Source organism: Corvus brachyrhynchos, unplaced genomic scaffold (genome assembly GCF_000691975.1).
Source record: "Corvus brachyrhynchos isolate BGI_N302 unplaced genomic scaffold, ASM69197v1 scaffold279, whole genome shotgun sequence".
NCBI classification, from domain to species: Eukaryota; Metazoa; Chordata; class Aves; order Passeriformes; family Corvidae; genus Corvus; species Corvus brachyrhynchos.
In genome coordinates, this window is record NW_008246060.1 from 1,713,956 (window position 1) to 1,736,691 (window position 22,736).

The 22,736-nt window shown below is 39.2% G+C and overlaps 1 protein-coding gene across 5 annotated transcripts in view; it reads left to right on the forward strand.

Annotated features, from left to right (window-relative positions):
• The window catches only part of CTNNA3 (catenin alpha 3), a 431,590-nt gene that overhangs the window by 283,145 nt on the left and 125,709 nt on the right, over positions 1-22,736 (forward strand). For all 5 annotated transcript variants that reach the window (XR_001865897.1, XM_017746366.1, XM_008642756.2 and 2 more), the window contains one exon: positions 9,909-10,065. Coding sequence is in view for 4 of the 5 variants with exons in the window: in XM_017746366.1 (XP_017601855.1) it covers positions 9,909-10,065 (157 nt within the window). In the remaining variant the exon portion in view is untranslated. The remainder of the gene's footprint in view (positions 1-9,908; positions 10,066-22,736) is intronic.

The window sequence follows — 22,736 nt, forward strand, 5'->3', positions numbered from 1 at the left end:
TGCTGGTCATGCTGTAAGTGATGACAAACACATCATCTGAAGTGTTCTGGCACTAATCCTGCTAGAGGAAGAATCTGGTCTGCATGGGCTGTTGGCTTATTTGTCTGTCCACAGTTGTGTTGTGTTGAACTGGGAGAGAGGAGCAGCCCAGGAAGATTGGGGTGTTTGTAGGCTGCAGCAAAGAAAGCCTTAGCCAAGGTCCTTGAAGCCTGCAGTGAGGGGCCAGGAGAATGGAGTGAGGCCTTGGGAGAACAGGAGAGACCTCCAGGACCAGAAAGGGCATGATAATGTTTGCTGCAGCTTACATCTTTGACTATGGCAGAAACAGGTGAAAAATTGGAGCTTGTCTGACTGTGTGAATGACATGGAATATCCTTGAGGGTGCCAGTGAATCCCACTTTTTCACCAGATTATTTCTACCTGTTCTTTCCACAGGCACATTATGGATTTTCAACCTCCATGTCCTTGTCTCTGTGTAACTCTCCTTAAAGCTTTCTGCTGTCTATTCAGTAATTTGGGTTTTTTTGTGAGGTAGAAAGCTTGCTGTTGGTTTCAGCTCTTCATTTCTTCTGCTCCGACCATACTGTAGCTCATAGATGTTACAGGAAATTTAGGGCCATTTAGATAATTAACTAAAGAAGAGTTTTGTTTGTAATGGTGATGGTTTTGTTAGAAATCCCAAGAAGGAATGAGGAACTAATTAATAACGATTTAGTAGGTTGTTTGTATTTTCTTGTTGCTGTTTTGGTTGGGATTTTGCATAACATACTTTTAAGATGTACATGAAACAATAGTTGTGTCATACATGTTGAGGCTTTACTGATGTCTTTCCCCCCCAGTTTATAAATGTAATCCATATGTGTGTTCATCTTACCAAATATTCGAGGACTGTAGCTGTAGTGTAGTTACACTGCAATTGTTCTAGTTCCAGTACAGTTTTATTTCATCGCTCTGAAGTTTGGTAAATGGATGAATAGTCCATAAGGGCCTTTCTGTTTTATATGCATTACATTATAAATTGGACTAAAGATTTACTTGAATGTGAAATCCAGTAAGCAGAAGGTTAATGACATAAGCTTCAGTTTTATGTTGTAATTTTAGTATGCAACTGATTTGATTGATAATTATGGGTGTTGTATTTAGACACGGGGGCTTTCTATGTTGAACACCTTTTGAGATCAAGTCCTTAGACTGTGTAAGTCCCTGGAGAGTTTTCTTTATGTCTGCATCCTCTGGGAAGCTGTACCGTAGCTGTGGGAGTGTGATGTGTGCTGCATGGCTTATCCCAGTTTGATCAGCAAACCCAGCTATCCCCAGTGGGAAGAAGCTTTATCCCAATGTAGTTGGTACTATTGGTGTGCTGTGATGGAGCATTTACACAGCCTAAGAAAAGGTTTACATCTCTAAAAAACTTTGCTGCATGAAGAGGCTTGGAACACAAAGGTAAATATGTTTATAGTTAACTGTAGGTAGCTGAGCTCCAGTTCTGGATGGAGCGCTGTTGAAGATATGACTTCCACTGTGTTTTGTTTTGTTATTTCATACTCAAAACCATTGTAAGCAGATCTCAATGGGGTTTTTTTATTTCCTCTTGCATGTATTGGTAAATCTTGAGGATTATTTTAGCCTTCCATTTTAAGAATATGCTTATCTTGAAATCAGAATTTTATTTGAGAATGCATTGCTCAAGGCTCGATAAACTTGGATGAAGTGTTCTGTGTTTTCTGAGAACATATAAACAAACTCTGGCTACAAAGGAAGCAATTGTTAAGTTAGAACATTCAAACTGCAGCTAAAATTATTTAATGTATTTGCCCAGTGCTATGATTTGCTGGGTCCTAGGTGAGATCCTGGATAATGGGTGTATAGCTATACAAAAAATACAGTTTGAGGAACAGTGGTTTTTTGGTTGAGTCAAAAAAATGCACTTTCAGTTCTTGAAATAAACTAGGAGATTTGTGCAATCCACCCCCATACTTTTGAATATCCTGTCCAAAACCTTTTGTGGGTCGCTTACAGATACTGTTTCCAGCAAGGCAGAAACAGAAGTGTTTATTTGTTCTCCGTACTTGAGTTTCAGTAGTGCAAAATAGAGAAAGTGAGAGTAACAAAAATTATGATTCCATGCACATCAAACACCTGCAATCCAACCTGCAAAAAAAGCCCAATATATTTTGGGTTCTGCTGTCTGCTTCACTTGTCAGGTCAGGTGAGTAAGTTCGGGAAGGAAAGAGCTGTTGGATGGATTTAAGAATCAGTCTTTTTAAGTGTTTGGCCTATTCTGTTGTCTGTCTCCAAATAATAAATAGAGTATCCACCTAAATGTAAATATTGAATATTTATCTGTGTTTTCAGTTCATTTGTGCTTTTTGTGACATTTCAAACTAAAATAATGGGAATGCATGTTCTGCAGAAGGGTTACAAATGCATTCAGAAATGTGCATGTAGTCCCTATAGAAAACCAAAACACAGATGTGTACAGGGGTAGGAGGAGCTTTAGAGGACTGTGTGTGTGTGTGTGTTTGGTTTTGTTCCTGAAAAGTGCATTGTGCCTCTCAGCAGGGCTGGGCTATGTTGGAAGGTATGCTTTTGAGTGAAATGACACAATTTGTTTTAATAAAATACAAAAAACTTATCCAGTGTAATAATAACATTTCTGTGTATCACTGGCAGCCACTGCCCTGGCACCAGGAGATAAAGCCATGCAGAATTTTGTTTAATTTCTTGCTTGGTGTATCAGATCAATAATGTTTGTAGAATTGCTGGCTTGCCCCCTTGCCCACAGTTCTGTTTGTTCTTGAGGGATTGCTTTACCTGTATGCTCTTAATTTAGTCACAAGTTCCTTGGCCAGTAGCTTCTGATAATCATGTAGAAGTTAAATCTTCCCTTAATTGTTGGTATCAAGAAGGCCTTTGCTAGATTTGAAGGTGAGGTAATATAACTCTTTGTTCACAGGTTTTTTTTGAGTTTTGAGTTGCCTCGTAATCGCAGCACAAGTAAACCCATCTATAACTTACCAAACTTATTACCAAACGTAGTCAATTACGTTCACTGTTAAATGAAGTGCCTTGAGTGAGATCCCTCCTTCCTGCTTTAAATTGTGGGAAAGGAGAAAGAAACAGAATCTTAGTAAGTTCTTTAAGTACTAGCTCTGCCAAAATAGGAGTTGCAAATAAGACTTTGAAATTTCAGTCTTGTACCATAATTTGTCTTAACTGTTTTCACCACTGCATTTAGTATTTTAGGGATTGCTGAGTTCTTATATTGCATCATTGTTTCTCGTTGGATTTTTGAATCTGTCTGAAGCAATAGATGTGCTAATCTTGAACATAATGTGAAACTTCATGGTCATGTACCACCTGTACACTTACCTCCTCATAAATATCACTACTAGATAATGCTGCTGAGATAGCATTTTCCAGGATATTGTGAGGAGAGGAGTGGGCTTTGGATGGAAATTCTCCTATGATCAGAAATGGATGAAAGTTTCTTGTGGAGGTGCAATCTTGCTTTGTCTTGGTATGTCACTTTTGATATAATGACTAAACAATCTCCCTTTACTCTGCTTCCACTTTCAGCTGTTTTCAGTGGGGGCTAGATTTCACCTTTTGAATTTACAAAACAATTAAAGTTGGTTTTATTAACAAATACAGCCAGGAATTTATTTACTCTTGCAATGCACTTAGCCCTTGTGTAGAATGTGTCTGTATTGACTAGAGCTGTTACCAACATGACCTCACTTTTATTTATTTATATTGACTGAAATGCGTTTTATGATTAAATATGTTGTATACGAGATACTCAGCTTTCAAAGCTTTTAAATTATTATGGGTTCTTCATATCTGTGTTATTGTAATTGCTTTATAGGTCAGATGCCAAAGCAACAGTGTCACATATCCTTGCACCTTTTTACCATTATAGTGGGGTTTTTTTGCTTCCAAGTTTGTTTTTTGAGTTAGTAGTAAATAGATACACTTTTTTGCAGAGCTTGGGTATATCTGGATATTTAAGCTCTCCCACTGTGTTAAGAGAAATACAAGGCACAGCTTGACAGAAATAAGTTCCCCACAATTTTGTGTTAAAATAACACAAATAGCAGACTGCCAGCATGTTTCTGTGGTTTTTTTAGAAGGACCCTTGTGTCCTAGTAGTGACCTAGGAAATCCTGTAATGATGTTGTTGCATTCTGTTTATGTTTCTATTACCTTTCTTAGGTTACCCTGGGGAAGTGAGTCACTCTTGCCCCAGATGGAATTGATGTCAATATTTATCATACAATGATTCTGTAACTGCATTTCAGAACAAGAGTAGTTCAGGTTGGAAGGGACCTTAGAATGTCTACAGCCTTTTGCTCACAGCTGTTTGTTTCAATGCTCAAACTGAACTCTGGCCTTTCTCTAAACTTTGACCAATCAAGTGTTGAAAACCCTAATTTTAAAAAATTTGTTCTTAAAGGTGCAAACCCTGCACAAACTCTCTGGATAGCTTGTTCCACAGCTTGACTGGCATTGGTGTGAAATTGCTCGTGTGCGTCTGTGCTGTCTCATCAGCTCCTCCCTCAGTGTCCGACTGCTGTCAGAATACCCTTCCACCATGCATAGCTGTGAAGAGCCTGTCTCTGCCATTTTGGTCATCTCCTATGTGTTGAAGGGCTATCTTAGGGCCCTCTGAAGCCACCTTTTCCCCAGGCTGAAAAAGCTCAATTCTCTCTCCCTCCTTGCAGAGTAAGAGCTCTAGGCCATACCTGTCTTGGTGGCCTTCTGCTGAACGTGCCTTGAGGAGATTGGCAGCTGGACTGTCAGTCTCCCAGAATCAGACTCAATCTTTCTACCTTTCTCGACTATGGATTATGACTAGTGTAGCTTTTATGTCCACCTCAACATCAGCTACAGTGCCTTACTGTTGTATCAGAGAGCCCAAAACTGGACATGTGGACACAGTTTTCTAGGTGTGATACAGCAAGTGTCACCTCTTATTCTGCTCAGCTATGGGTGTGCCCTTTGAGCCTGCTGTGCTGTCAGCTTTCATTGGGGAATGCTGCTGACACAGGGCAGGGTGTCAGGTCCTTTTCCAGCAGAGCTGCCCCCCAGCCAGCCACTTTCCAGACTGTGTCATGATGAGTAAGTTACTCCACCCCAGCTGCAAGACTGGTATTTAGACGTTCAGGTGATCATTTTTGAAAGAAGGAAGAAAAACCTCAGGTTCTCTTCGATCAAAACCGGCTGGACATGAGTTTTCCTCCTTACAGTCCCAAGCAGTGCAATTTCTTTTATGATGTAGCATGAGGTGTTTGGTTTACTAGCAGCTCAGAAAAAATCCACCTTCTAAAAGCTCAGAAACCAGTTTTCTGTGTTTTGTTGTGTTATCCGTGTACATACCTCGATAACTTTGTTCAGGTATGCTGAGAAACTGGTCACGTTACATAACTTAATTGGGATCAGTGTAAGATGCATGGGATAGTGTTATTTTTAAACAAAGACATGAATTCTGATCTTGAGAAATGACACTCAAATGACACACTGATGTACTGTTCACCTTGAATGTGACCATTCCGTTTTACTTCTTTTAGCAATAAAATATGGAGCTAAAAAGTTTTACCTTCCTGTAGCAAAACTCTGGCCAAGTTCTAAATGGTGTTGTCCTGGGGTGAGCTCTTTCAGTTTTACTGTAGTAGCTTACGCTAGGGCAGAACTGACCCTTCTGTTCCTGGAGGTAAATTTCCCGAGCATATTTGAGAAATATTTGACCGAACTTGGCTCTGCTGTTACTGTGTCAAGTTGGTGTATTTGCCCACCTAATTTTGTTGGAAATTAATCTGCTGGATGTGTAAATGAATATAATGCTGGTTGGCCAGCTTCTGTTCATCTGAAAAGAAAGATAATCACCAAACAGAACTCAAGCTATTAATTAAGATACATTTCTTGTTTTGGTTAGAGGGGCTAACAGTTTTGGTATTCAGAATATCCTTATATTTAATTTCTAAGAAATTTCTAGTTTTCTTCTGCTGTAGTCACTGCCATAACAGACCTTTGCCATTGCTTCTTTCCTTGTTTTTTTAATTGAAAGCCTGTAAAATTATTCTCTTGTAATGTTAATCCAACCCTGCATATGCAGTTTTTACTCTTGGGTTGTCTCCTTTTCCTGACCTTGGGCTGGATGATTCATCCTCCTCTAAAGGGACCGTCTCACTGAACACTGCTTCCCTGCCTCGTATGACAGGATGCATGTCTGTTGTCTCCAAGTTGTTACTTCTGCAATAAAGGAGTACCTGTGCCACAGTCTTAAGCTAACTGCCTGAACAGTGTCCAGGTGTGGGCTTGTGGGCCTGTTGTGGTCTTGGCGTTTCATTTTTCTGCCCCCCACACGCCCTGTTTTAGCCCATTATGCACAGGAATATGTCCCTGAAAGCTGCATGTCCTGTGCATGCCTCAGATTTCATTTTCACTTACCTGTATTTTTATGTCACAACCAGCTGTTCAGAAGTTAGGCAGAAGGTTGGATCATCTTAATTGTCATCATTTTGCTCTGTCCTCAAGCTTCTCTCAACTTGTGTAATCACTGCTCTGTTAAACTTTAAAGACTGGTTTTCATTTGATGGAATGTATAGAGTATGATGTATTTAATGAAGACATATGGATATTACTGCTGCGCAGTTAATAATAGCAGATGCTGTCCTCGTCTAAGTTCTGCTCACAAGTCCAAGGATTTATTTGAAAACTGTCAATTTAGCTCTTAGTGAAATGCCCCAGCAGTGAGCAGGAGTAGTAGCAGCTTTCTGGTAACCTGAACTGTGAGATTTGTATGCAGAAATACAAATGGGGAAAAAGTAATATTGGAATTTGAACAGCCTAATATGCTGTAATAAAGTAGAAGAAGGCTATATTTAATTAGCCAGTAACAAATGTTAACCTTGTTTTAGATCAGGAAGCAGTGATGAAACGGAGACTTCTGATGAGTTTTCCTCTCATTGTTTCTTGAGGCCAATTCAGATGATAAATCTACACCGTGGAATTACAGAGTGAGGTAGAAAAGCTAATAAACTTCATGAAGGCTAAGAAAGTGGTGGTTTCAACTTGGTTGCTTGTTGGTGGGACTGAGTGTGTCCTGATAGGAAATTTTCTTTTCCTTTTTTGATTTTTTTTTTCCTTCTTTTTACAGAAGAAGAGGGTTTTAAGTCTCCATTTTACTTATATGATAATGTATGTCTTCAAGTTTCCTAGGCCAGATTGAGAGTACGCAATCTGAACCATGCATTCTGTGGGTCGTGGCTTTGGGGTAGTTCAGATAGAGCAAAGCTCACAGTAGATCTGTGCTCAAACCTCAGCAGCCTTGCTTGGCTCATAAGTCTCGTACTTCGACTTGGTTTCCTGGCAGGACAAAGACGTGATCTATAGTGTGCTCTGCAACTTAGGTATGACAGGATTTTGTTTTCCTTACTATCAATGTGAATTGTTCTGTGGTATGTTTTTCTGTGAGTTGTTTCCACGCTTGGGGAAGCCATGTTTATCCAAAGTGGAATTAAGTCTTTTCTTAGTAGGCTATTAAGCATTAGAGCAATTTGCCAGGGGAACCATTAGGAACAGTGTCACCTTTAATAATTAATTCAGGATTAGCTGCCTTTGTGTGGGATGGAACTGATTTTACTTGTAGCTGTAAATTTCCTGAGGGAAGCCTAAGGTAAATGCTCTGGTTTGTGTTATTGGGGTGCTTAGAGGTGATGGTTTGCAGCCCTTGTACAACCTCAGCCCATCAGATGTGCCAGTGCAGTCTCTGTGCTGTTAGAGAAGGGTGCCTGCCTGCCTGCCTGGGCTGTAGTTACTGCAGGCTTTGGGACGTTATTTTCAGAAATATCTGGAGTCACCAGGATTTTTAAATGCACCCATCTGATAAAGTTGGCTACATTCTGTAGCAGTTTTGGTGATCTTCCCAAGCACTTCACCTCTTTATTGCATTTGGTGAGACAAAAGTTGGTTCTTTTTATCTTTGGCAAGATAACAGATGCTGGTTCTGATACTGAAACAGCTTTTTGCACAGTCTCATTGTTACTTTTGGCAGAGCCAACATGGTAACTGCCAAAACAAAGAAGAAAATGCAGTAAGAAAAAGACGTGATTGTATTCAACCAGAAACAGTTTGACTTCCAGTTAATATCCAATTAGAGGCTTAAACAGAAAAGTGAGAAATTACCTGTTTAGTATTTCAGTCTTGATGGACACATTTTAAAACCTAAACTAGTTTGTGTGATGAATCAAAACAGGGCCAATGTGACCTAAGAATTATTGAGATGAAATTTTGAGCCCCTGGCTTAGAAAATTGGTCCTGTGAAATTGGGTTAAGCGTGATAGGAATGAAAACAGTTAAAGCCTCAACTCCTGCAAATTTCTTACTTTTAAAAGTATTGGGGAAGCTGTTGTAGAGCCAAACAGAAATGGGCTTTTATATATTGTGCTGCATCTGGGAAGTTAATGTATCTTGGGTATTGCTATTGAAATAGAGAAACTGGAGGTGATACTGTATGTGCAACTGTACAGGGATTGGCACTGAACTGACTTTTTGGATGTGCTATGCATCTTCACAAAATATATGATTTGGACAGAGATATATGTGCTGATTGCTTGAAACATGTTTTCCAACATTTTCAAATGTTTACAGTTAGAATTGGAAAAATTATTAATTACAGTTTGTATCCCCACTTTTCTAAAAATGTCCCCCAGTACGTAGGTGGGTGCCTGTTTGATGCTTTTTGCTCCTGGCAGTGTTAGAGCTTCTGCTCTTTTCCTGTACTATAACAAATGTTAGCAAGTCAGGAGCCCAGCTGACCAAAATGGGGAAGGCAGAATTCTCGCTGTTACTGTACCAGCATATCTGGTTCTAATAAAGTATTTTGCAAAGTCTTTTTATGGCTCTTTCCAGGACCAATGTGCAATTTGAACTGCTTCTTCCTTTTTCAGAAAGCAAAAGACAACTTGTAATATATTTTATTTGGGATGTGGGTTTGATTCTTATTTTCCTGCTGTTTTTCCCGTGCTTTTTAATTCTGTCCCATGCTCAGCAACAAGGATATGTTGTTTTTATTCTTTGTTTTGTTTTACATGGTGTTTTGTTGTCTTAGTCATTCTCCCTTTGATAAATAAGCAGTATTCAGAAGGGAGAAAATAGTGTTCAGCTTCTACCTGGTATATGTGTTAGTTTAATATTAAAATATTTATGTATATGACATCAATAAACTTCCATATTAGGAAAAAAACTCTCTAGCTAATTGACTGAAGAAGTATCTATAGAAAGAATCACTTCAGGATCTAGTGTTTGCATCTTCAGTTAGTCTTTTCTGAAAGAAATTAAATCTACCCTCTTCATGTGGGTATAATTTCTGGTTTTAGTCTGAACTGATCTAACACTATCAGTCTGCTGCTTTTATCTAGATGTATGTCCCATGCCTCTAATCCTAAAAGACATGCCTGTTGTCCTGGCAGCACCTCCCACTTTAACATGGCAGAGGCTGATATTCTCTCTTTCAGTGGAGATACTCCATAATAAGCTCTTGATGTTAAAGAGCTAATACTCAGAACTGATGTTTGCTGTTCTGGTAAGTGTGTGCCTGAAGTGTATGTGAGTAAAAACCTCCTGGTATTTGATATCTTGCAAACTGGAAGAGTATGAGCTCTCCAACTAAAAATAAAATGTTGGGATTTTGCTGTCCTATTCCATCAGTTTCTTAATTTATGAAGCTAAAATGGAAGTTGGCCTAAGCAACATCTGACTGATATTTCTGCTTGAGAAGGCAACCAAAAGCTGAGCAAAGCTTTTGTTTGGAGAACAGGAATGCTGCTTTGCTATGTTAAGTGAAACATAAGATTTGATTTCTGAAGAAATAATTGTTTCGTTGGTTTTGTCTATTTTTGGTACAGGTTATTAATGCTGCTTTAGCTCTTGCTGCCAGACCCAAAAGTCAAGTTGTGAAAAACAACATGGAGATGTATAGGAGTACATGGGAGAATCACATCCGTGTTCTTACTGAAGCTGTGGATGATATAACAAGTATTGATGATTTCCTTGCTGTATCAGGTATGATAGTTTTCAAAATCCAATTGTTCTTTTATATACTTTGAAAACTTGTTATCACTTTTCAATAGGAAACCAGTGAAAGGTAGGGCTGTAAAAGGATTTGTGAAACCATTGCTGCTATTTAAAATGTCCCCACTCAGTGGATATTCTTGCTGTGCATGGTGTAGAGCTGGGCAGAAGTCACTGGGGCTGACCAGGTGGCTGTGACAGGGGCACATTTATCCATCCTCCCAGCCTCATTTACCTCCGCAGTTTCAAATCCTCTCTGCAGCTGTGAGAAGTCTCCAAGGAAAGGAAGTTTCATATCCCTGTGCATATACCTTAAATAAGAGGTTCTTGTGATACCCTGTGTTCCAGTTGCTGTGGAATGCACATTAGAATTTCTGGAATTTTCAGTCACAGATATTTGTCACAAAAATGGACTTACAGATTTCTTCGGTGAAGAGGCCTTGGGTAATAAGCTGTTTTTACTGAAGCAGTGAGTGTCTTAAGCATTTAAAAAGAAGACAGAAAACAGTTGTTGCACTTTTTGCAGTTTAAAGATTCCAGTTCTGAAGTAAGGTTCTGCCCTCACTGATGAAAAGTATTCAACAAAAGCATTTCACTTGCACAGTGCCTTTGCACAGTGTTTTTTGTGTTGTTGCTGCTAACATATACCTTCAATATGCATAGTTTAGAAATCTTTTTATTGTGAAGCACATGTAAATTTGTATAATTCTACTTTTTTGATTTCTCTTAAAGTAGCATAACATGGAAAAGAAGGAAAAATTTGTCTCATCTTTGTTAAATGCGGTTTAATTCCTGTGTATGGTCAGTGGGCCCTGTGCTTGCCCATTGCTCTCTGGGCATGTCCTTTGGGCTTACTTGTTAGAACTATTTGGTGTATGCAGCGGTAAGAAACATGAGTGGTTCTGCACGTGTCAGTAGTTTGAAACCCTTGTAAGTGAAGTCAGAACTAAGTTCATATTCCCAAGTTACGTTTTGCTCCTTAAACATGAGGGTAGACTTTTGCCTAAGAGGGAGCAGAGCTTGGGTATTCATTGCTCTGAAGCTTATGTGCTGTCTTCAGAAATATTTGTGTATCTTCACTGGGGGGACTGGAAACTGCTGGAGTGGAGTCCCAGTAACTGAGTGGTGTTTTTTTCTTATGATTGGGATGTGGCTATTACAGCACAAAAAGCTTGAGCAGAGATGGCTGCTCAGGCCCTTTGTGGGTCTGCTGATGTGGGATACGGACTTTTCCTCAGGGTCTATAGGTCTCCTTGCTTTACAAGGTCAGCTGGTGTTCCTGGCAAGTGACTTAGGTCTGAGTGTAGAAGAACTTAGTGCAAATTGTGCCCGGTTATTCACAGAGTTACTCTCCTGGTGTATCTCAGCATCTTAGTACAGTGAAGCGTAACCTGAGAATTATTTTCTCCCTGTGTAAGTCAGCCTTTAGTGGAAGTGTTTTATGAACCTGCCTCTTGCTTATAGTGCAAATCTTTCCTGTTTCTGAAATTTCCTGAAATTTATGCAAGTATAGCTAAAGCTGTTACTAAAGAGATTAAACAAGTCAATTGCTAATGAATAAAACACATGAATCTTTTTAAAACTCAGGAGATCTCATAGTAGGTTAAAAATCTTCAGTCAAATTCATTGAGCTAAATGTTTCTTTTTATCTATACAGCTATGATTCATTGAAATGGCACATTTCAGATTATTTTTTTCAAAATTTCTTGGACTTGAAGAATAAAATTAAGCATTCCAATAATAATTCTGTAAATCTGTCATCAGCTCATTTCAGAGAAGACTCCTAGCTTTTTTGTTTATTTTACATTGCTTGGTTGAACACAGTTGAATGATCGACAAAATTTCACAGTAAGTAAAAGCAGAAACTAGTTCAGGTAGCACTGATGTGTAGGCCTGCCTGTCATGAGGTCCAGAAAAGGTAAACATTCCTTGTATTTGCTTTAAACTGTATGTAGAACATCTTATGTAAGCTTTGGTAGAACCCTTTGGCACATATTAATTTAATTTGCTTAAACTTAAAGTGTCATGCTTGTTCTTAAGTGATCTGTTGAGAAGGTATTTCTCTGTGGCAGTGTCACCTTTTTGCTTTGGGAAGTTTTTTTTATTATTAGCTCTTGTACAAAGAAGTAATTATTAGGAGTAATTGTAAGGAACACTGCAAGCCACTCTTGGTCTGCTCCACAGAGTATTAGCACCGTTACTGTGTTCTGAGGGATTAAAACATTCATATATTGCTCTGTCTGAATAGAAAAGTTAGAAGTGTAATAGAAGATGGTATCTACCCTTTTTTGGAAATTACTCAGTAATTGGGAAAGATAATTTGCATTGAGGGTTTTGCATTGTGTTTGAGAGGAAAGGAATTCCAGAACTGGTATTTAATGGCTCAGTTTTTTCTACAGAAAATAGTATTGTACATCGCATGGCAACATGGGCATAGGGGGTGAAAAATACCTTTTTAAATACCATATTTGTTTCAAAATGGATTCTGTGCTGTGTTGGTGCATCAGTCTTCACTTGTGAGTTGGATTGGATGAGTTTGCAGGTGGTGAGGGAAGTGAATTAGTCCTGGAGTGTCACGATTGCATTCAAAGTTATAGGATACTTTTAGGAAATACAGTAAGCACACCTTCCCTAGTGGTTCTGGTGATTCAAAACTCTGCATCGTACAAGAGAATGGCCTACTTCAAAGTTTATTTTAAATTTCTTCTCTGACTGATTGATAAGTCAGATATTTCTGACAATCCTGCCTGTCCCACTGGCACTCAGAGAAGGAGAATTGTGAGCATTTGGAAGGTTGGTTTTTGTGGTGGTTTTTTTTGGGTTTGTTGTTTTTTGTGGTTTTTTTTGTTTTTTTTGTTTTTTTTTTTATTTGGGTTGGTTTTTTTGGTTGGGTTTTGTTGTCGTTGTTGTTTGTGGGGTTTTTTTTAAATTCTTGTAAGTGACATTTAATAATAAAATGCTATTGTTTTTGTAAGTGTATTGGTCTTTTCAGATTCGTGGATCTTCTTGAAATTGGATTTTTTTTGTTTCAGTTGTGTTTTATTCTTGCAATTTATATATTATACTGTTTTTCAAAGGAAAATAGCACTACAGAACAAAAAAAAAGATACAAAATCAGGTCTCTACAAGTGAAAAAGAGGTCTGATTGCAAATAGTTGGAGTAAAGGTCTGTTCCTTATAAAGGAAAGTAAGAGTTAATGACTTGTGTAAAAAAAAAAAAAAGTCATTGTAATTATGAAACATTATAAATGATGATACTGTTGTTCGTAGATTTGTTACACCTTGTAGGAACAGAGAATCAGTCTCAGCCTATCGGTTTTGGATAGTTAATTTACGCAAGGAAGAATGGGTATTAATCTTTACAACCCAGTGACATTAAGTTTAAAAATTACTGTCATGCATTTATCATGATGATATGAAGTCTACCAATTCATAAATTAAAATGTGCTTGTTGCATTTGATGCATTAATTTCCGGGAAACCGGTTTTGTTATGCTTGTAATTGCATTCATGTTGATAAATCCAATGTTTTATCTTCAACTCTGCTCTTGTGAACTGACTCTTTAGTGTCTTCTCCTGTATGCAGTTAGCCTGGAAAAAGAGTTTGAGGCTCGTTTCCTAATGTTGATTCTTCGGAGTTATTTTAATACTCTTTTATTCAGAATTGCCTTAATAAACCTAGTGGGTATAGATGGAAAATCTGAAGTGCCAGTATTTCCTTCCTTTGTATGTACATTTTCTGCTCCTGATGATGGTGTGTAATTGCAATGACATGTTAGTTGTAATTATTAAGTATTTTAATTTTGTCATCTGTTAGAAAACCAGCAAGAAAAGACTTGGATCTTTTAGTCCCAGAGTTAGCTCAACTTTTTCAAGGACCATATAGGTAAGAAAAGCATCAGAAGTGTGTTTATGTATATGAAATTCTCAGAACGTGTGATCTTGTTTTTCCTTTCTGTTGTCTTCTTGAAGAGCTTGCATGACAGACCCCTGTGCTACTTCTGTGTCCTTCTCTTAATGTCCTTGCCCAAACTATGATTATTTCAGCAGTTGGGCCTTCCCTTCAGCCTCCCCTATGCTGTCTTGAGTTTTGCTCTGACATATTTATATCATAATGCTTAAATCCCTATAATGGTAGCTCCTCTTTGGCCAAAATGGAAGTGCCTCATTTTCATAAAAACATTTCCTTGTTCACCTCTTTTCTCATTCCTCCTCATGCATGAATAAATCTCTCTCTTCTTCAAGTACTGTCTGCAAATGACACAGAGCATTTTCTGTTGTGTGAAATGAAGTCTGTGTTCTCTGCCCTTTTATATACCTTCTTAAAATACAATTTGTCTAAAGTGCATTTTATCCCTTGTAATTGCATCAGCACTTTTAATTGAATTAATATTTTAAGGTAAATGTATTTCAAATAATGGGTAATAAGTCACTAGACACTGAGAGAGTTTTGCCGGTGTCCAGTTTGCTGTTTCCCTACCATGTCGGCGTTTTCGGCGACAAATGGGATAGGGAGCCTGGTCAGGTGCTCCAGGAGACTTTTATTATTTTATTCTGTTATCAGTCTCATATCCAGAGTTGGGACAGAGTTGGTACAGAGCTCATGCCATCAAGGGCAGCCAAAGACTTTTTGGTTACAGAGCATTTTTAAAAGCTTCTTAGCCAATTAGTGTGCTTCTAAAAGTTACAGACAGCTGTCTCAACCAATCCCCAAGCAGTGTACCTACTTCTGCTATGCACAGTGCTTGCTTGTTATGCCTTGACATAACAATGCACAATATTCCATTATTAAGCTTATACTTCTCTATCTTGCTTAACATATTTTTTTGCAACTTCAAAATCTATCTAGGCCAAACCTAGAAACTCTAACCATTGTTTTTAATGTCCTTGCTTCCTGTATAACTGTATCTTCTATCTTTTCACAGCCAGAGCTAAATCCTGACTTCTTTTTTGCCTTATTTTCTGAAACCTGCTTTTATTTCTCAGATCTGAAATCTTTTCCACCTTTTGTGTTTCCCCACACTACCAGAAGTTCTGTTTGCTGCTCTTTACCTAATTAAGTCATAGTGAGTGCAGTGTGTTACATGTCTGCCTTGGGTAAGGATTTGTGTAATTCCCTCAAGCAGTTTCCACTGCTAAATTGATAATGGGAATTGTGGACACGGGCAAATCAATCTGCAGTAGAATCTGGAGAATCTGCCGCTTTCAGTACTATGAACAGAAAAGTATTTTATAATGTATGCACAGGTGCTGCGCAGTTCAGCTCCTTCCAGAAACTGGCCTGAGGTGTCTTAAATACATGAAGACTTCAGAGACTGCTGAGGAAGTTCTGTGATGGGATTAAGGATCATGCAAGATAACTTGAGTAGGCAACAGGGAATAATATTTTAACTGAAGAATTGAGACCAATCAGTGACTCCTGACAAGAGCAAGAAAAGCTGTAGTTGACCTTCCTAAAGTACTCTTGTTCCAGGGTGATGGGCAGAATTCTGAGCAGATCCAGAGAAACCTTGCATATTTCTCCCACCAAATGGAGTAGAGAAGATTACACTCCAAATGTGGAGTGTGCAAGGAATTCCCAAAAAGTCTGAAATCAGGCAACCTAGAAGTTTGTTTCCAGTCTCATAATCCTTCCCTTAGAATCTAAAAATGAAGTTTTTCCAAGCATGGTGGGAAACAGTATGATGTTACAGTGTTAGAACAGAAGTTGCCTTTTAATGGAAACCTGTGCCATCAGAAACTACTTTTAATTCATGGAAAGCATCAGCAGATTAGATATTACAGTAAAGCTGTTGGAGAAAATTCTTTTTGTGGGTGCAAACAGTCTTATGGCCGTCAGCAAGAACAAGAGCTCAGACCTTATTTTTGACTGCTTTTGTTTGATATCAGTGAAGATTCCTCAGTTAAACACCAGCAAAAGTAATCAGGAAAAAAGAATCTATGTATTGTGTATTTTGTCCACAGGCCTATTTCTAAAGAAGTAATTTACTGATCACACAGAGGGAGCAAGTATCCAGATTCATGTTTTTCCCCAACATTTGTAGCTCCAGATCTGGAGCTCCAGCTGCTGCTGCAGTTTCGACTTGCTGGGAGAGATCTTCTGTAGTTGATTAGGAAGGAGTGGGTCAGGTGGACTTTATGAGCGTGGGGGGTAGCATGTACAGAATGGCAGACTAGAAGAACAGAATTAAAGACTAACAGGGATTAGGAGATGTTACAATCCGGTTTAGACCCAGGAAAGCAAAGCAAGCTAAGTCTCTGAGCATAAACTGGAAAGAACTTAGAAGGTTCAAAATATTCCCAGGAATGAGATTAAAACCAAACGAGGTTAGATGTTGTTGCCAAAAATGGATGTATTTTATTGAATAGTAAAAGAGGCAAAGAGAAGGGAAGAGAAAAGAAAGAGAGAAAGAAAAAGAAGTGTGCGTGAGGGGGTGGGGGAACAGGGAGAGGTGACAGGGGTTAGATGGAAGCACATCACCCATCCAAGGGTCCCAACGACGTCTCGTTGCTCCCCTCCATCTGCTCTGCTGGTGGTGAGGGTCCCCCATTGCCGCTGTGGCCACGCCGCTGCGTGCTGCCACACGCCATGCCACGCTGCCACACCAGACGCCACCACACGCCAAAGAGTGCAGAATCCTGTGGATTAATATACACTTTGGGCCAGGTGAGAATGCCTATGTGTCTTTCTTACAGGGGCCAGCTTGACACTGTCCCTTGCAACACTGAGGGTCTGTTGCATCATCTCTGGTGCAGGGTCTGGGGACCCATTGGGGGGGCCCCTGTCATGGGCCATGTCACCCCCTTCTGCTGTGGATAAGCTTCGCTCGCCCCCCCCGTGAGCACCCCTCAGCTGGGCTCCTTTGCACAGTTGGAGGATGGGCAGTCACTGCACCTCTGACCAGAGGCTTTTCCAAGATACCCAGAGCCTCTCCTCCCTCCACCCCTTGGTGCAAGGGTCTGTTCTGATAGCCCTGGGGCTGTGGTCCTCATCTTGGAGGTGTTAAGCCTATGCTCAGTGAATGTCCCCAGCCCTGAGTTGTTACTTTATCTTTTATCTTCATCAGCGAGCAGTGTCAGGCCTCAGGGCCCCATTCAGGGTGTGGGAGTCTTCTCTTCAGCTTTTGTAATACAGTTTTAAAAGTCCTTTAAGAAAACGTTTAAGTCATAAAATATAGTATTTCAGTCTCTGACAGGAGAGAACTCTGGAGATTTTCTACTAAAGCATCTTGTGCAGAGCAGGACAAACTTTCAATTTCCTACAGAAATTTCATTTGAAACTTATTTAGTTATTTGTGGTCCAGATCTTAGTTTTAATTTGGTCTTAGCTATTATTGTACAACAAAGCTTAAGCAATGCAACACTTAACTAGTTTTAATCTACTGTAGTAAAATGTGAAAAATGTCTACTTGACAAATCCCTTCACTTGGTTGCATCACTGAGAGAAGAATGCAGTGCATCTGAATCACAGCAATGAGGAGTAGATTCATATAAGTGTATTTCCATAAGATATTTTTTGGAGGGTGGAGAAATGAGGACCTTGTGCTTTATTATTTCTGTGTAGTACTAAACCAGTTGTTGAATACTTTCAAAAGAGATCCTCTTGGTTTGTTATACTTACTTTTGGCTGGATTGCACAGCAGTCACTTTGTGTTTGGTAATGTTCTTCTCCAAGCTGTTGCAGGCTTTAAGAGTTATTTTTGGGTTTTGTTGAATCCTCTGGAAGAGCTATATGAGATGGACTTTTGTGTCTCAACTCTATTCCTGTGTATATCATTGGTATTCTTTGTAGGCTTTATGTTAATGTCTGTTTGTGATTCATGGCATAAAATAGCTGATTGAAGTTTGTGCAGTTCTTCGCTTGTATTCCCCTGGACTCAGGTACCACTGATTGCACTAAGCAGTTGTCAGTCTTCTGACACTTGATCCTTAAGAGACCTTAAGTTACAGAGTTGCAGGCTTTTCATATAATTGTCTCGGAATTAGTATCAAGCCAATGTTTGTTATGAATCATAACTTTTAAAAGAAAAGTAGTTCTGAATAGGTTATTTTAGTTTTTTTACTAAGTCTGATGAGCATTTCTTCTTCTAGATTCTACAGCTGAATAAATTTCCTAAGTTTAGTCTGCCTTGTTTTTCTTTGGTACTCAGTGGACAGAGAGGCTCATTTTGGGAGAGTGGCACTGCTTGTTCTGGATGATGCAGTTATTCCCTCCTAAATACAGAAAATGCTTGTTGAGATTAGACTAATATAAAATGTTACTAATTCTGCCCTTGATCTTTCAGTCTGACATATTTCCTGTAGCTAGGTTTTTTCAAATCTGTAGCAGATCTGTAGCATTATCCAATTTTGTACAATAGAGGCAGACCTTTCCTCTATTTTTTCAAAATTACTTTGCATCAGTCATTTAAAAAAAAAAAAACTTACGTGTCCTTTTAGTTCCTCTGCCTTTTCACATCCCTAAATGCAATTTTATGCAAGTACACTTCCGTGTTTTATAATATTCTCTGAATATCATACAGCCTTCCTTATCTCTGCCCTGTGGTAGTTACTCTGCTGTTGAACTGTTCATTATCCAGTGTCACATTCTGTATAAAGCTATTCTTAAGAAATAACTTCCTTGATGCTGCCTGTCCTGTTAATCGCTTCATATTCATTTAACTATGATTATGTCATAGTCTACCCAGTGCTGCTGCTTTATTTTTTTTCCCCCAGAACCTCAGATAATCTGAAAGAATAATTTATAGCTGCCATAGGAGGCAGGCAGGATTGAAACAGGCCAAGATACAAAGGGGTTGTTAACATCTTTTTGTTGCATTTGAAGGGAGGAGAAAGCTCTGTTTTTCTTGTTTGTAACAGAAACAGCAAACTTCAAGCTAAAAATAGCTTAGGATTTAACTTAATTTATGACATTTTGAGAGAGGAGGATGCAGAGCAGCAGAGGTAGGTAACATATTCTCCTCTGTTCATTGTGTCTGCTAACTGGTGGTCGTATTTCTCTTAGGATCTGTGATGGTTTCCACTGATGGTCACACACCAGCGAGCTGCATGCAAAAAACCTGTCCATCCCTACTAATGCTTCTCATATTCCACTGGAAGTTTTAGATATGCTTAGAAATTTATTTAATGCCAACTGCTGAAATTCAGGTTAAGTATTCTGAAAGATTGTATCCAGTGTTGTAGCATTTAGAAGTTTAGAAACCATTTTATAAGTGATTTCTCCTCATTTTATTCCTAAATTTGCTCAGTTCTCTAGTAGTGTGCATTTCCACTGAAAGTTTCATTTCCTTCCTCTCCCACCCCAAAATCTTCTAAATCTTTTAATTTCTTTCTTTTGAAGTTTATATTCTAAAACTTCTACTCTCCTTCCTTCTGCCTTTTCTCATTAAAACCAAACAAAAAAGCCTTCTGCACAATGCTAGTACGTGTGGATAAGGCTGTAAAATTTTAATGCTTTTTCTGCTAATTTAAGGGAACCACTTGCAAACAGAAACAGTGTATGACATCTCTGCTTTTTTTTTTTTTTTTTTTAATTTGGATGCACTTTATTCAGTGATTTAGGAATGCATGTTAGTGTTCATCTTGCTGAACAGCTACACTAAGCCTGCATTAAGGAACGTGGTAGTTGGAGGTTATTGCAGTTCTGCACTTCTACAGGCAGAACTTTTTGTGCTTAACTGGTCACTTGTTTTTTGTCAAAATACACAGTTGTGCTCAAGTCAGTTCTGAAGTGTTGGGTGTAATCTGGGCTAATCAGATTAGATAATGTAATAATGTAGTAATTTTCATCTTTGTGGATACTGAAATGCTTAGTCTGGACCCTGAGAGATCTAAGGGGCTCCCTAGTAGAGCTTGTTTGCAGAGCCAAGATCACCCTTCTTTTAACTTTGTAACATCGCTACATCTTTTATTATGTTAAAAAACCAGCACTTGATAAGTAGTACTTCTGTGTATCATAAGGCCAGGTCTCAGCATGGAAGTATTAATAGCATTACGTTTTAGATTTTGATCAGGCTCTGTTTCAGATTACTTTGGGCAGTTGTAGTTATTAAGGTGGCAGTGTGGACAGTCGAAGTCACTCAAACTGCAAAATATACTGTAAATACTTGGGCAAAGAGTAGAGGAATGATTCAGATTTCTGTCTTGCTTATCTCTGTTGATATAATTTGTTTTCCGTCAATGCTTTAAAGTTCTGGTTCAGTTTATTACCACTTTTCCAGTCCATGTACCATGTTTACAGATGACTGCTTCACAAAAATTGCCAATTACAGATTTGCCCTTAGCATAGCTATGGAGATCATGGGGAAAAAACCCAAACCAACAAGATGCTATTCAGAGACTTACGATTCAATTTGGTGTTTGCATGCTGGCCTTCTGGCACCTGCAATAGCAAAATACCATGCCTTGCTTTTTGTAGGAGAAGAAACATAAGAACCTAAGTAGGGATGTATGCACTTAATTACAGTTCCAACAGGAAGGTAACTTACATAGTGGGTTTCAATAACTTTTAGATGAAGTTTCTTCAGCCCAGCTGTAATGTGCTTCAGGATAACTGTAAATTTGCTAAACTTAAAATGTTTTGTCAAACTCCCTCTTCATTGTTCTCACCTGGCTTGTAAGAAAATGGCCTTGAATTTTTCCCTTTTTTATCAAGGCTAAAAGCTGGATCTGTGTGTCACTGAGCATGCAAAGTTTGTTTTTGCTGGTACAGCTCTTAGCAGTTAATGACCCACCTGGAAATTCTGTCAAAATCATCATACCACTTTGCCCTCGCTGGGAATATCCTCTACGTTTCCCTCCTCTTTCTTTTAAACTTTTTCTTCCATAACATTATAATAGCTGTCATTTAAGCAATGTAGGGATGTATCTTGGGGAGGAGTAGGAGGTTTAGTCCTGCTGCTTACTAAAATGGGTATTTTTAGATGGAAGTAAGACAAGAACTATTTGCAGTGTCTTAAGATATATCTTTACTATCTGGTATTCTCTGGGAAATCACAGCATTATTTGCCTTTAATTATTGTTGAGCTAGTATGCTTTTACTGTTTTCCTAATTGACTTCAGAAATTTCTATGCTTAACAGTAGTGACTAATTTATAGGTCAGTATTTTGCATAGGTTTAGGGTTTTTTTTCTCTACACATTTATTTGAGTTCATTGACATTGAACTGGTTTGCTTAATTCACTTATCACTTGGTACTGTGATACCATCTTCAGTTCTTTATTGTGAGCTTTGACTACCTGGAATGAGAAAAGACAAGAAAAATTCCCTTCCTTACTACTTCAATAGTCTCCTTTTATATTATTTTTGAAAGTAGTGAATTACACTCTTCCAGAGCCAATCCCTGTGGAATGCTGGCTTAGGGAGTTGGGAAAACTATCTGCTTGTTTCTGCCCCTTGTTTTCTCATTTGTAAGAAGTAACAGCAGTAAATCTGTCATCTTACCTGTAGCGAGGGGGGTCCCGGGAGCAGGGGAATCCAGCCAGAGTCACGATATGAACACCGATATGATTTGAGCATCGTGCTCCAGTCTTATTATTCGGTTACACCAAGTTATACTTTTTCCCAAAGTTCACGCCCCTTTCCCATGAGAAAGCCTCTAAGCAGCAGGGGAGCTGACCAGTGTATACCTTTTCCCAAGGCTGTTCAAGGCTGCCGGCTAGCAGGTGCCTTGCAAGCCTGCTTTCAGCCTGAGGCCCCATCAGGGTTACTTCTGCAACAGCCCTGGGATGCCCAAGCTCTCCTGGGGTATCCTATATTCCACAAGGAATCCCTCTACACATCCCCCGTTTTCTTTTTGGGCAACCCAGGTCTGGTCGATGATTTTTCGCAGCCCCGCTTTAAGGTGAAAAAAAATACACCCAAGTATTATTAAACCTAATATAACTACAAATAGTAATCAGCAGCCTTCTACTACCAAGGTACACAGCCATCTGGTGATACCCAGACCCTTAAGCCAATCTCCAGTAGGGTCGTCTGTCTCCTGAAAGATGTGTAGGCCCCTCTGGAGGTCAGAGAGGTGCTTGTGAATTGGGACAGAGTGGTCAGAAAGATTCATATTGTACATACTCTGGAACTCTTCGCAGCCGTGGCTGTGAGCTAGTAGTAGAAAATCAATGGCTGCTCGATTTTGTAATATTGTATGTCTAACACTAGTAACATCTACACTTACCTCATCAAGCATCTGCAAAGTTATGTTTAACTTATCCCTCTCCCAGCAAGCAAGTTTATGCAAAACAGCGTGAGCCCTGGCTGCCAAAACACCAGGTAACAACATAGATGCTAGCCAAATTGACTGCCTTCACTTGATCTAAATGGGCGGACAGCCGATTGAAAATGTCCGCTAATGCTCCTGTCTCAAGACAGTCAAAAAACAATTTCTCACTCTACCTCTGTGTCTGGTGCTATACCCAAAAATTTATGCAACTCTCCTTCTTGGTTTTGCCTTTGGAGAGGGTTCCCTGACCCCCACCACAAGTCACTAGCAACCACCTAGGGCAGCTGTTAGATTCGCCCCAGGGTCTCGCTATCTCTCCTGCTACGGAGAGTGGTGGATCTGGCAAGTCCTCAGCTCCTTCACTCAGCCACATCTGCAGCCTCTCTCAAGGCTCCTCGGGACAGGTCTCAGTCCCAGCTGTTGAAGGAGTGGGCACCCCTTCCCTCAGA